Source organism: Patagioenas fasciata, chromosome 1, assembly GCF_037038585.1.
Source record: "Patagioenas fasciata isolate bPatFas1 chromosome 1, bPatFas1.hap1, whole genome shotgun sequence".
NCBI lineage: Eukaryota > Metazoa > Chordata > Aves > Columbiformes > Columbidae > Patagioenas > Patagioenas fasciata.
Window position 1 is genome coordinate 121,339,511 of NC_092520.1, and position 13,492 is coordinate 121,353,002.

The following is a 13,492-nucleotide window of genomic DNA, read 5'->3' on the forward strand; positions in this document are numbered from 1 at the left end:
TAAAGAGATATGGTGACTAGATTGTGGAAAATAAAGGATGCTTAGAGAACTTCAACAAATTAACTTGCTTTCACATGATCAATAGAATGTGAAAATATGCAACTGATTTACGATTGCAAAAATAAAATACTACATACAAGGAATATAAACATACTTTGATCACAGAGCAGTTGCTTAAGACAGAATTAAATATTCAACATGCACTCATTCACTTAAGTCTTCAGTTTTACAAACAATAAGCGTCACATGCATCTGGTCCAGACTAAATGTAAATCAGCCACACAACTATAAATTTTAGCCAAGAAAATAGGTTACTATGATTCTCTCCTCTCTCACTATTTCCTAATCTTGTTTCTAATTAGCTTCTCTGAAGTTATTCGAATTTCCATACATAAGGGTTACACTACTATTTATTTCTTAACGACTTCAAAAGGCGGGGAAAGAGGTAGAGAGAAGGAAAAAGAAATTATCTTCAGAAACAACTTCTTCAACAGAACCAGTAAGTACTGGTCACAGTCACAGTTTAAACACCAATAGTTGCTACCCCCATAAATCCCACCACAGTCATTCTTGATCAAAGGAAAGCAAAACAGTATTTTCCTTCACTAATTTATAAGCTTTTTAACTGCAGCTGTTTTATAACTTACAAAACTATATACAATTTGACTTAAGCACAAAAAAATTCTAAAGGGATAGCAAGCTTTAAGAAGTATATGGCAGACAGTAGTTACAGTTTAAATTAACATGAATGGCAGTTTGAATATTTTACAACCACAAAATGTGAACAAAAGAATTTAGAAGTGAAAAAATAAAAACAAGAAAAATGTTCACAAAGGACAAAGTAAATTCATGGAGCACAACTTCCTATAAACACAATGAAGTATGGATGTACCGTCAAGGGACGATATGTTGGGACTAGTATTTATGCATTTGCTTGGAAAATAACATGGAAAGATCATCTAGGGTCATCTCAGAAGAACTTAAATACTGTTGTAAATACCTCTAGAACATAATAACAGCAGCCACAGTCTCCTTAACTGTTGGCCTAAGGAATCCCATCCTCCCTCATCCAAAGATACATAATCAGATACATCCTGGCATACGGCTTTCAAGCCATTGACTACAATAATCCTATAGTTCTCTTGTACTTGTGACAATACAATGAGAAGACCGAAAGATAAGTCAGACGTCCTTTAGCTCAGAGTAACCAAATTTTAATCTAGTTGTTCAACACAACCAGATTGCGCTAAAAAACATGTACATCAATCATCATATTAAAAAGAACTTGCAGCAAGAAGAAAGAGATTCCATCCTTGTATATGTGGCACTGCAAAAACATGCCACTCCTACCCGTTAGTGCAGGTTTATTGGGTAACAGACCCCCCTGGGGAGGAAGCAGCTTGTACATACATTTCAGAACCGTGTCCAACTCATCACCTCTGGAAACAGCTCTATCCTGAGGTATCCTCTGGGATAGCAGTCAAGTGAACTCCCAGTTCCACATCTTGTATTATTTGCAATAGTAAAACATGACCAGAATTAGTAAATTACTAAAACCAGAAAAGACAACTTCATTTCAAAACAGAATGATAACTGAAGCTTACTCTGGATTTTACATATTTTATTGCAAGTGTATGACAAGTACCCATTTTGGCCAGAACTTGCAGTTCTATGCTTGTCTTCTTTTTAACATTTAAATGCAGATCCAGGTCAATTTTTCAGAATACTCACACCTTCCCCGAAAAGGTTGCAAGAAAAGATGCGGCAGACAGAATCAGCTTGTTTTAGTCTCTGTTTTGCTTAAAGTGCTGATGAATCCTGATTTCCCATGGCCAGGTCTCTTCACAAGGACTTCAGTATCCCTTCCTTCCTCTGAACCTTGCCCTGGTATCCAACTGAAAATTGAAGTCAATATATTAAAAACACACATTTTGCAAAAGAAATGCTTTAAAGTGCTTGTGGTACCCTGGGCATTTTGTAACATCAGAAGAAAGCAAAGAATAAAGCAGAAGTCAAAAAGTTAGTGATGTAGCAAACAAATCACAGGGTTCTTTCAAAGAAACAGATATCATATTATTGTAAATATCACACAAAATTAAAGTTATGTGATAAGCATCCCGTGCATTCTGAAATAAACAGCATAACACAAATTATAGAACGGCATAGTGGGATGATAAGGAACACATGAAAACAAGATAGTGTAGATCTGCTTAAATCTGTTCTTCCAAAGTTAACTGACAAGCTGAAGGAGGAAAATTCAGATTTGGTTAAAGTGGGAGTCACTGCAAACGTCAGTGAGAACAGGGATAACTTAAATACAACAAGCATCAGAAAAGAAGTATCAGTAAAAATTGAAATTATATTAAGCTTGTGAAATCTCTAATTTCTTCTTGGTAGTTACAAAAAAGCATTTAATGGAAGGCAAAACACGGCAGTAAAGCAAAAATAATGGCTACAGTGCAGCACTTATTGAAAGGCAATTGCAAATTCTTTCCCAGAGCAGCAGAAAAACATACTTTGATCTTGGGAGAATTCTTCTGAATGTAGATAGCCAATCTTGAAGGTGGCAGTTACGGATTACAATTCAGCCACATTCAGATATTAGATTGAGGACTTATCTTTCACCTCTCTTAACTAACCCCCTTCCACAATTCAGGGCTGCAGCAAAATTTGTAAAGAGCTAAACTGCAAGATGGCACGGCTCGTCCAAAATCCAAGAAGCTTCCACTTTAAACCTTGTTCTTACTTTAACATCTAAGATGTACTACAGTTTAATCCTCTGATAAGAGATTATATTTCCTTACAAGGAAACAAGCATCTAGGAAAACCCCCTAATGATTTTAGCATATCATCAATTATGTCTGCATTTAGTATTTAACTTGTTTTTAAATACTCTTTAAATCTATTATACCAAGTAACAAATTGGGCAGAGCGCGATTATTGACATTTACAGAGTTAAGAGGACAAGAAAAATGTCCTTCTGCCGTCTTAGATTTTGGAGCAGTTAAAGAGAACCATGTAAGAGCCAGGCCTCCTCCCACATGAAATTTTGTTTCATGAGGTTCTCTTAATGATCTACAGACAGAAATACAGGCCCGTCATCTGGAGATAAATATATTGCTACTGCAGTATCAAATGGGTATTTCAAGCATTAAATACACAGGATTTTTTCCTGTCCACGGAAATAATCATGTCACTTCATGGCTTAATACAGTTCCTATAGGAGGGGCACAAAAAGCTGCTACTGGGACTTAAGCAAAAATACAGATTGGAGGAAAAAGTTTAGATACAACTTCAGCTGTATATTCTTCATTATACTAAAAATTAAAGCAAGCCCCACACTACTCATGACTAGAAAGCTTTGGTACCATCTTTGCCACATCTTAAGCATTTTTAAGTGTTACAGAAACACAAGCAAGATGTTTCCAGAGAAGGAACTTGTATCAAAGTTCGGGAAACATTTCTACAACTGGCTTCTCACTACCATACTCGATAGCTCACTATATTAAAAAAAAACCCCAAAACTTCTTTATCATGAACTCATATCCTCCAAGAAACCTGAAAAATGCAAGAGCCTGTTCCAACAGTAGAAGTCTCTAGGTTGTCAATATCCTACAACTACCTGATATACTCACTGTGTTTAAACCAGCGCTTTAATTAAAAAGCAAAAAGCAAAACAACAACCAAAAAAAAAAAAAACCACACCAAAACACACACACACACAAAAGTCTGCATCATTTATGTGTTACATGCTAAGCCTACTTAAATTTAAACGTGTGGTTTTTGTCTTGTTCACATTCTCTGACTTTCTTCATGAGAAGTGTACAACATCCATAATTTAAATGGACTTGAAAGGCAAGAACTGTTTTGCCTAACAACACCAGTTTTCCTGAACTGAAGTAGTTTTCTTCAGAAAGCAAGGAAAAAGACAGAAAGCAACCAGGCTACTAGCAGAAGAAAATACACTGAAAACACTTACCATTGATCTTTTGCATGCAAAAAATGTCACTTGCAAACTCCTACAGTGTCCTTCCCTCAAGCATTGCTTAGGGCTTTTGTTTTCCTGCCAGATGAAAAAATAAAGGATTAAAAATTTCATGGATTTTTGCTGCATGGGAAAGAGCATTCAAAATATTTCAGGTGAGGTTTACATGGTACCTTACTAAGATATGGTGACTTGCACTTTCTTCTCAAGTTATAGTTTCTTTAACTACTTAATACACAAACTAAAAGGCTTAAAAGGGACAAAATAAGAGCGTCTCTCCCGAGGGCTCGCTGCCGCCAGTGCGAGGCCGCCGCCCCACACTCCGCTCCCGGGGGTGCCCGGGCAGCGCGGCCCGCGGCCCCCGGCCCTGGCAGCACTTTCTCCCACCAGAAGAGGCGCCCACGCCAACAAAAGCCGCGGTGGCGGCCTCAAGCAATAGTTCCCCGTGAGCCTGGCCGGCCAGGCCGCAGCCCTCACTTTCCCTCAAGGTTTAACCGGGGAGCGACAAACACAGCAGAAGCGACACGGGGCTGGGGGCTCCGGGATTCTCTGCCGGGAGGGCTACAGCGCTCACCTGCAGGACACAGGCGCTCTCCAACAGGCACTGCCGCAGATCCTCCCTCACCCCGCCGCAGGCCCGCCCGTCCTCCTCCTTCTCCTCGTAGTACCTTGGCATGGCGACAAGGCCGACTCTACGCCTCGCTGCGGCCTACACACACACCGCTACCTGCGGCCGCCGCCATCTTGGCAACTCCCGGCCCTGCCGCCGCTTCCGGCGGGGAGAGGAAGGGGCGGGGCGGCCCTGGGAAGGAAAGCTGGACGCCTGCGCTGCGGACGTTTCCGGAAGGCTGCGGGTGGTGGCGACGACGGCACCGGTGGTGGGCGAGGTGGGGGTCGTGCCGCGAGCCGAGGCGGCAGGTAAGGCCCCACCCTCTCCTCGCGTGGTGGGGGGGTGGGTGGCTGTTAGCGGGGGCGCGACTGTTAGGGGGTGGAGTGGAGTGGAGTGGAGTTAGTTCGGCGCTGCCCGTTCCTCGGTGGGGAGATGCGGGTCCGGCTGAGGGGGCCACTTCAGGCTGGTGTGGGCTGAACAACTAGCGGGGAGGTTGGTCAGCCGTCCCCAGCCCCTGGCTGCGCCCTCCGGCCTTTCGCCTCTTGCAAAGCCCGTTGGCCGTTACTGCCCTGAATCGCTTCTGCGATTGCAAGAAAGCGGAGTGCTAGGAGAGAGCCTGCTGCTTCCCGGACGCCGCCGCGCAGCCTACTGCAAGCAGAGTTGCATTGTCTTAGTTTTTCCACTTGACGCCTCCACGTCATTCAGTGAACTAACTGCCAGTCCATGGCAGACTCGCCTGTAAATGTAGTAGTGAAGCACTGGAACGGGCTCCCCAGGGAGGTGTCACGGCCCCAAGCCTGGCAGCATTCAAGAAGAGACTGGACAACACCCTCAGACACATGGTGTGAACTGTGGGGTTGTCATATGCAGGAACAGGAGTTGGACTTGATGATCCTTGCAACTCAGGACATTTGGTGTCATATTTTATACTTGTACACTGTTTTTACAACTTCAGTATTGCAGGTGTAGCCTACATCATGTGATTTTATTTTTAGTCCTTGTTAAATGCAAAACCAAATGCATCTTTTGAAATTCTTCCTTTAGCAAAATGCTGCCAACCACCTCAGTCAGTTCTCGGAGCCAGGGCAATGGCGTGTTGAGCCCCAGAGATGCTGCGAGGCACACAGCTGGAGCAAAACGCTACAAGTACCTGCGGAGGCTCTTCCACTTCCGACAGATGGACTTTGAGTTTGCTCTTTGGCAAATGCTTTACCTGTTTACTTCGCCACAGAGAGTTTATAGGAACTTTCACTACAGAAAACAGACAAAGGACCAATGGGCAAGAGATGATCCTGCTTTCTTAGTACTTCTCAGTATCTGGCTCTGCGGTGAGTGCAGGAGAATAGACAGCATAGAAGAGAGGGAAGGAAAGCTTAGGAATGAATGTTTGTGGTCCTTCTAATATCACATACATATGCACAAAAGGACCAATCCATATGGTTTCTCTTTTAATCAAAGTCGAATACAAGAAAATGGCCTAACATTTCAGAAGTTAAGGTGGGAACTAGAAAACAGAGGAGGCTAAACTAATACTGTGTTCTCCTGAATCAGTCTCTCTAATTCAACTCATTTTCTATTGTGTTTCAAACTGTGTAGTTCACTGTAACTTTACAGACAGTAAACAGTTACAGACATGCTACACAGTAGCAATGCTTTAGTTAAAAATACTGAACACTTCGTTTAACTGAATGTTACAGATAAAATATTGCTTTTACAATAAAGGCCCTGGTGAGATTCTGTATATTTCAGAATTAAGTTATAAACAAAGTGTCACATGTAATTTTTAGATTTAATTGAAAACACAGTAAGAAGCATTATCCTAGTTTTCTTCTGTTATGTAGCATTGCTTTTAGTAATATCAAAACTGTTAACTCTGAAATAAAAGTGTGTATAACCACACACATGGTTTGGGTTAACAACGAACTTATATGAAACAAAGAATATTCTACTGTAGGATTGTGTGATTTTTTTAAAAAAGAATAGTTGGGGGAGCAATACAACTTGCTATTGTATCATTAAGGCTGAATATAGATGAGCATTCTCCAATCTGTGAAAGGGATTATATTTTGAATAAATTTCATTATACCTAGTATTTGGTGGGAAGGAAAAAAAGAAAGGGAGAATAATAATAAGGAAACTGGAGATTTTGTAACCATATATTCAAAAAAACATTGGTTTAAGATCTCCTGCTTTCTTTTCCATAGCTAACTTAAATAATATTTTTCTCCTTTCAGTGTCGACTGTAGGATTTGGATTTGTGCTGGACATGGGGTTTTTTGAAACAATAAAGCTGCTACTTTGGGTTGTCTTCATAGACTGTGTAGGTGTTGGCCTCCTGATTGCAACTCTGATGTGGTAAGTAGTGATGTCTGAAACTGAGCTAAGTATTGGTGTTGGGACATGGATAGCAAGACACTTGGCTCTCTGTTTCAGGCAAAATTATAAACTATGTATTGACTATAGGTTTTGTGCTGTTGTGGTCATTGTTTCAAAATGTTGCTTTCAAAAAGAACACATCTCTTTCTTTACTGTTTCCTTGAAAAGCTGAATGTTCAGGAAGTCTGTATTATGATAAACATTTCAACTTATTTTCTTTCTTCTTGAGCTGGTTAATCTTCAGCAATAATGCCAAATAAAAAATGTAATTAAAAAAAAAAATCTTTATTCCTTATTTTGGTTGAACAGCTTAAATAATATAAGCTTGAGAATGCTTGTTCAAGGATGGCGATACACAATTGGCCCATGCTTCTTGCTGAAGATTTTAGCTATTTTCACTACAAGCGATGTCTGTTCTGTTTTATGTATGTTGGCTTTGTTGTTTTGGTGGGAGTTGCTGCCAATTTTATTCTGTAATGGCCAGCGACTTACTTACAGAGGGGGAGAGCCAGTAGCGACTCGTTCATAACCCTGGCCTCAGTGTGTTTTAGATGTGTTCTGCACCAGCAAGGAAACCATGAACCAACAGGAAGTTTCTGCACTGTGTCAAGGTGCTGAGAACACCATGGGAAGAATTTTATTTTACCAAGAAGTTAAGGAAGCTAAGTGCACTTAAAACGAGTTCTTGGTAATGGAGCTGACATCTTAAATTTATGCTGATTAGCAAAGGGAGATTCCTTTCCAATAGTGACCTTGGCAACTCTTGCTTGTAATTGCAAAAGTCAGGATGAGGCACATAAAAGAACTATAGCTGATAAATGAAAGGTCCATCTGACCTGCTGTCCTGTCTGGGACAACAACCCATAAATTGCTTGGGGAAGAGTATATAGTCATGCCTTCCCCTCCTCTTCCAGCAATTTTTGACTCTGGATGCAGTCTCCTGAACCAGAAAGCCTGAACATCTGCATGTTTTCTTCTGTCCATCAGTCAGCTTCCTGCAGGCCTAACCTCCAGTCACCTGGCTCCAGCTTGGTTCAGGTTCCTTCCTCCAGTGTAGGCTCACCTCTTTTTTTTTTTCCAAAGTTTCCCCCATTTCTGATGCATCTAAGCCCTTTCTTGCCTCGCTTCACCTTGCATCCAGGCTCTGCATGTTTCTGATCCTGCCCTTGGCACAAAGAATAGGTCAGAGAAAGCTACCATGAAAGCTCTGATCTCTCCTTATTTCTGAGTATATATTGACTTCTTGTTCCTCTTCTATATGAGATACATTTTCTGATGTCAGCAGAACTTCAGCTGAAGAAAATGAAGTCTCAGGGCTTGTTTGGTAGTCTGTAACAGCAGGCAGTGCATGTTCTGTTAGCGCTTCTTTTCAGTAAGAAGAATGGGTTTATCTCTAAGAGTGCTACCTGCCCCCTTTCTGTCTCTGCAGTGCACCATTTCTGTAGAGATGAAATAGACCATCTCTGTGTGAGGCTGACTGATAATGTGCAAGCACTTTTCTGAAGTTGTTTCTGTGTGTACAAACAAAAGCAGCTTGTAGCACAGATCCATTTAAAAAGAGAGTTCTGGCTCTGTATGATCAGCAGCGTATTTCAGCTGCTTGTTGCACACAAGGGATGTATAGTTTTAAGAAAAATGTTTTAATGATAGTCTGGTCTGCATAATTCTTGCATATTTTTCTCTGAGATAGCAGAAACTTTGGTGAGGTACAGAGATAGACATGGCTTACTATATTGAACCAATGTTTTGTCAGTCAGCTTTATATTGCCACATTAACAACATTTTTGAATATCTGTTCATTTAGGTTCATTTCCAATAAGTATTTGGTGAAGCAGCAGAACAGAGACTATGATGTGGAGTGGGGATATGCCTTTGATGTTCATCTGAATGCTTTCTATCCACTTCTAGTCATTCTGCATTTTATCCAGCTGTTTTTCATCAACTGTAAGTAGAATATTTTGTGCTTTCTGCTTCAAAATCCTGCTCTATCAAAGCAGCTGAGAGCAGTTGTCTCTTTCAGATGTCATCATATCTGATTCTGTCATTGGGTATTTTGTTGGGAATACATTATGGCTGATTGCAATTGGCTATTACATCTATGTGACATTCCTAGGATACAGTGGTGAGTAAGAGCAACCTCTTTTGTATTTATTTGATTAAAATTAAGAGTGTGATTTCAGTTTATTAATTTGATTGTATTCTGTTAGTTAGTAAAGCAGAGGCTTAGCTGGGCATTTAAGTAATTGTTGCTTCATGGTAAAAGAAGTTTGATAGAAATTTACTGATCTGTGTTTCCAGCATCTTCACCAAAGAATTTACATTCTTCACCATCCCAACTTCCCTTCTTGTAGCAGACTTGTAGCATCACGATTTGTTTTTCTTGTTACTCTGTAAATCCACTTCAAAATGTTTGCATTGGATCAAAATTCTGTAGTGAGTTTGACTATAGTTTTAGGTGAAACAGTTTCCCAGGGCATTACCTATACCAGTTACCTCAAGTACTCTTCAATGTCTGGTAATGTGGTAGGACCAGAAGGGCAGAGAGGACAAACCTGCCCTTCTAACAAGGCTGACAGAGCAGTACTGGTTTTTCCTGCCATCTTTCCCTGAGGCCCTTCTACATGAAGAACCTTTTTTTTTTTTTTTTTTTGAAAGAGCATTACTTGTACTTTCTGCATTGTTGTTTCTCTTTCAGCACTGCCCTTTTTGAAGAACACAGCAATTCTTCTGTATCCCTTTGCACTTCTCATCATGCTCTATTTGATCTCATTAGCATGTGGATGGAACTTCACCAAGATGCTTTGTTCCTTTTATAAATACAGAGTGAAATAAAACCAGGACTTCATGTATCTAACGTTTATTTTGGTTTTATCTTAGCTGTCTTGACAGTAAAGAAAACCTTAAGAACATTTTGTAAATGGTTGTAAATTTCTCTTTATTGTAGATAATTGTGTAAAAAAAGTTTGAAGTGTCCTTTTTTATTAAAATATTTACAACAGTAAACATGTTAGCAATTTTGTTCAAATACTTTTGCAGTACATTCCTAAAAACAAGTTACTTGTACATCTCTGTAGCTTAAATTTAACTGCAACAAGTCTTTTTAGCATAACTCTTACTGCAGATATTTTGTACATACTGGCATAAGCTCTATGTTACGAGCGTTTTAAGTGACACTGAAAAGCAGATTTATTCAATATTTTAATATCTTGCCTTGGGACTGTGTGAAAGGTAGGGATTTTCATAGCGTTGCAATGGTAAAGCAACAACTGTCTCTTTTATGAAAGAGCTGGAGAACAGATTTATTTTAATGACTACTTCAAATATACACGGACAACTCTGGCACATAGAAGAAACAGTGATGAAAGGCACCATTAACATGACCTATATCAGGTTTCCAAATATAGCAGCAAGTTTTTAAATCCAATCTCTAGCAGTCCAGTGGGAATTACTACATCCACCATGATGAGTTGTAGGTCAATGAACATGGCAGGAAAGTACAAGTTTTGTTTGGCTACAGGGGTGGGCTCATGGCAATGCCTGCAGCTGTAAGGTCCACAAGGCAGGAGTATAAACTGACCTTCACAAACATTACCTTCTGAAAAATGAAGATGACAGAGCGTTCAGTATGAAACATAAGCACTAGGGTTCAGCTTTCAACATATGCAAGAGTAAACTGGTCACAGTAAGACTTAATATTTCAATAGAATTTGATCTCTAAGGAAAAACTATATTTATCTTAAAATACCAAATATGCTGGCAGTGCATCTTACAGTACTATATGTTTCAGCACTGTTAAGGCTTGAAGAGAATTGTGTTCCCCTCTCAGCAGACACTGTGCAACGTTCCCCTTTTCACAAGGAAAGCGCTGATCCGCAGGAGGTGAAGGGTTCCTGTCAGGACCTGCTTCCCCTCCCCCGGCTCACAGCACAAGCTCCTGTCCCGCAGGCAGCTGCAGCCACACCATACGCCTTTCCCTGACAGGAGTCCTGGCACCAGTGATCACCTGCTTCAGTTCAACAGTAAAAATACTTCATATTTAGTGCCCCATGCTGCAATACCACTGTAATCAATGAAAGACTCAGGGCCTGTGTACATTCCCTTTAGAGATACTAAAGTTTGCCCCCTTGAAAGAAGGCTTCATTGTTCTCAAAATTAAGCTTCTTTAAGTTCTAGCTGCTCACAGCAGAAATCAGCAAAACCCTTAAGAGGCCACTAAGATCAGAAAAGTGACACTCTTGAAGACTAATTCATCAAGTCTACATGGGATGGATTTTTTACAGTCAGCAATCAATGCTAGCCTGAAAACACCAGTTGTTCAATAGCCTTTCAGCATCATGCTGGTGATTGTAAAGATGATTTTAAAATGTAGAGTTTTTTTCCCTTCTACAGTTACTTGCTTTAGCTTTTTCAGAATACATCCTTCCTAGTAAGAACAAATACAGAACCTAGGGTTTATTTATTTCAGGGGAGCAAGGTTTGAAGAGATCTAATTTTGTTTTTTTCCTCCACAAAATTAATATTTTCCAAGTTGGAAGCAAACTACAAATTACTACAGTATTTCATTTGAAGCAAGTATTTCCCACAAAGAGCAGGGATTACTGAAATTATAATATACTTGGGGAAAAAAAGGAAAAATGTTAGAGTTGTTCAGTTTTGCCGAAGACTAATCACACTCCAGCCCATTCATGGAATCGTGTATCGCGTGGGCAAAGCATAAACTTCTTTGCTCTAAACTGACTTAATGTATTTAAAATCTGCTTTTGAAAGAGCTAGACAAGCAGTGATATGGCAGAAGAGTCCAGTCTCATATTGGTCCATGAATCATATTTATCTGTTTGAATTTTTCTAAGCCATCTTTCAGTTAAGAATGAACAGATGTGTTTATAGGAATATTTTATACCAATGCAAATAAATAGTTGGGATGCCTGCAAAAGCCTTATACAGTGCTTTAGAAACAATCCTTAATTTAAAAAAAAAAAGGGCTAATTTGGGATCACATCCTGTTCGCATTATTTACAGTTTTCAGCAGGACTACCCAATGAATGAGCAAAGCAAGATTATACTGACGGTTTCGTATTTCCTTGGTCCAGAGCAATCCAGTACAAGAACTTAATAATTTGCCCAGATACTGAAAGCTTCCAGTAATGCCTTTGGTTTCACAGAAATTCTCTTTTCTGAAGCTTTAGCAGCATCAGAAGGAGCTAACAGGGTCACAGGATAATGCGATTTATCTCTAAACACTTTCCATTATTTGATTACTATAAGATTCAGTGGCCTAGAGGGGATTTTTAAGGCCACAACAAAAAAATTTGAAATTAAATAAATGTAGGAAATAGTCCCCAAAATCAGGTCATAGGTTTAAGATGCTGAGGAACTTCTGTGGTAATACTGTAACGTAGGACTGAGACATGTCAGAGACACCAGCCCTGCTGGAGTACACCCAGTCACAAACAGTGCCCAAGCTCAGGACTGTTGAGCCAAACGACCAAAGTGTTCTTAGACCAGCACCACTTTAGCCTGACTTGGGGACTGGAATTTGAAAGGTAGAAAGCCCCAAACAGCTGTCTGCAGGGACGATTAAATAGAAAAGACTTTCACTGCTTTTTCTCTATCTCAGCAAAATTTCCAAGCAAATTTGCAGTACTAGCTGATTATACCAGGTCTGAATTTCCCTGAATCTACAAAACGTCATTTGTATTAGTGTGGCATATTTATTTAGAGAGCATATAAGCTCAGGAACATTTAAAGTCTTAAAGCAGCCCAGAGTATTTCCAACTCCTGCTACTACAATGTAATAAAAAAGCAACAACCTTTAGGAAAAAAAAAAAACCACATATTTTACCAAGCACTAGTTAATTTGTTGTCTTTGATAAATTTTCATCTCAACAGTTTTGAAAACTAAATATACTGTTAACCAGATTCCTGCAATCGATGTGGTAAGGTTCTATATATTTAGATATATTAGCAATGATTCATCTTAACTACTGTGAAACATGAGGAACAGTGATGCTTTGAGAATAAGCACACACAGCTTTCTTAAATAAGTGGCACCAGTAAACTTTTGAACTCATGGAAAAAGATGAAAGTCACTGTCAGCAAAACTACTTATATTAAGAAACTGTAATATCTAACATATTTCTGCAATCAAAATTGTAATAGATAGCTATAGTTTAAATTACTTGCATCATTCATTCACAGGCACAGCTGAGAAGAAAACCTAAATACTTCCTTAGACCTTGGCTAGCTAACATGATAAAAACCCATTGCATGGCAATAACTGGACGGTGCTATAGACATAACGAACTGGGCTGTGGCACCACAACAAGCTAGATCCACACAGGACTCTGAGCCTGTTCACCCACATCCTAAATCCAAGAATAAACTCCATTTATGAGGCCAGTTCTTAGCTTATGCCCACAAGTCTCTCTGGGCAGGGTGAGCTTTCCAAGTAACATTTTATTTCCACCATCTAATACAATCAGAGAAAAGTAAATGAGGCCTGCCTCGTAGCTTCCCACTTT

At 39.8% G+C, this 13,492-nt stretch overlaps 2 protein-coding genes across 2 annotated transcripts; one reads left to right on the plus strand and one right to left on the minus strand.

Annotated features, from left to right (window-relative positions):
* Positions 1-1,606: 1,606 nt before the first annotated feature.
* Positions 1,607-4,777, minus strand: COA5 (cytochrome c oxidase assembly factor 5). Its single transcript, XM_065854075.2, has 3 exons — positions 4,560-4,777; positions 3,980-4,063; positions 1,607-1,895 (listed from the first exon to the last, which is right to left on the minus strand). The coding sequence occupies exons 1-3, from the start codon at positions 4,659-4,661 to the stop codon at positions 1,854-1,856; spliced, it is 228 nt and encodes a 75-aa protein (XP_065710147.1). The 5' UTR covers positions 4,662-4,777; the 3' UTR covers positions 1,607-1,853.
* A 22-nt stretch (positions 4,778-4,799) lies between these two features.
* Positions 4,800-9,974, plus strand: UNC50 (unc-50 inner nuclear membrane RNA binding protein). The gene is made up of 6 exons (XM_065854063.2): positions 4,800-4,903; positions 5,640-5,923; positions 6,830-6,950; positions 8,776-8,915; positions 8,992-9,093; positions 9,667-9,974. Exons 2-6 carry the CDS (start codon positions 5,644-5,646, stop codon positions 9,801-9,803), a joined length of 780 nt encoding a protein of 259 aa, XP_065710135.1. The 5' UTR covers positions 4,800-4,903; positions 5,640-5,643; the 3' UTR covers positions 9,804-9,974.
* The last annotated feature ends 3,518 nt before the right edge of the window (positions 9,975-13,492 follow it).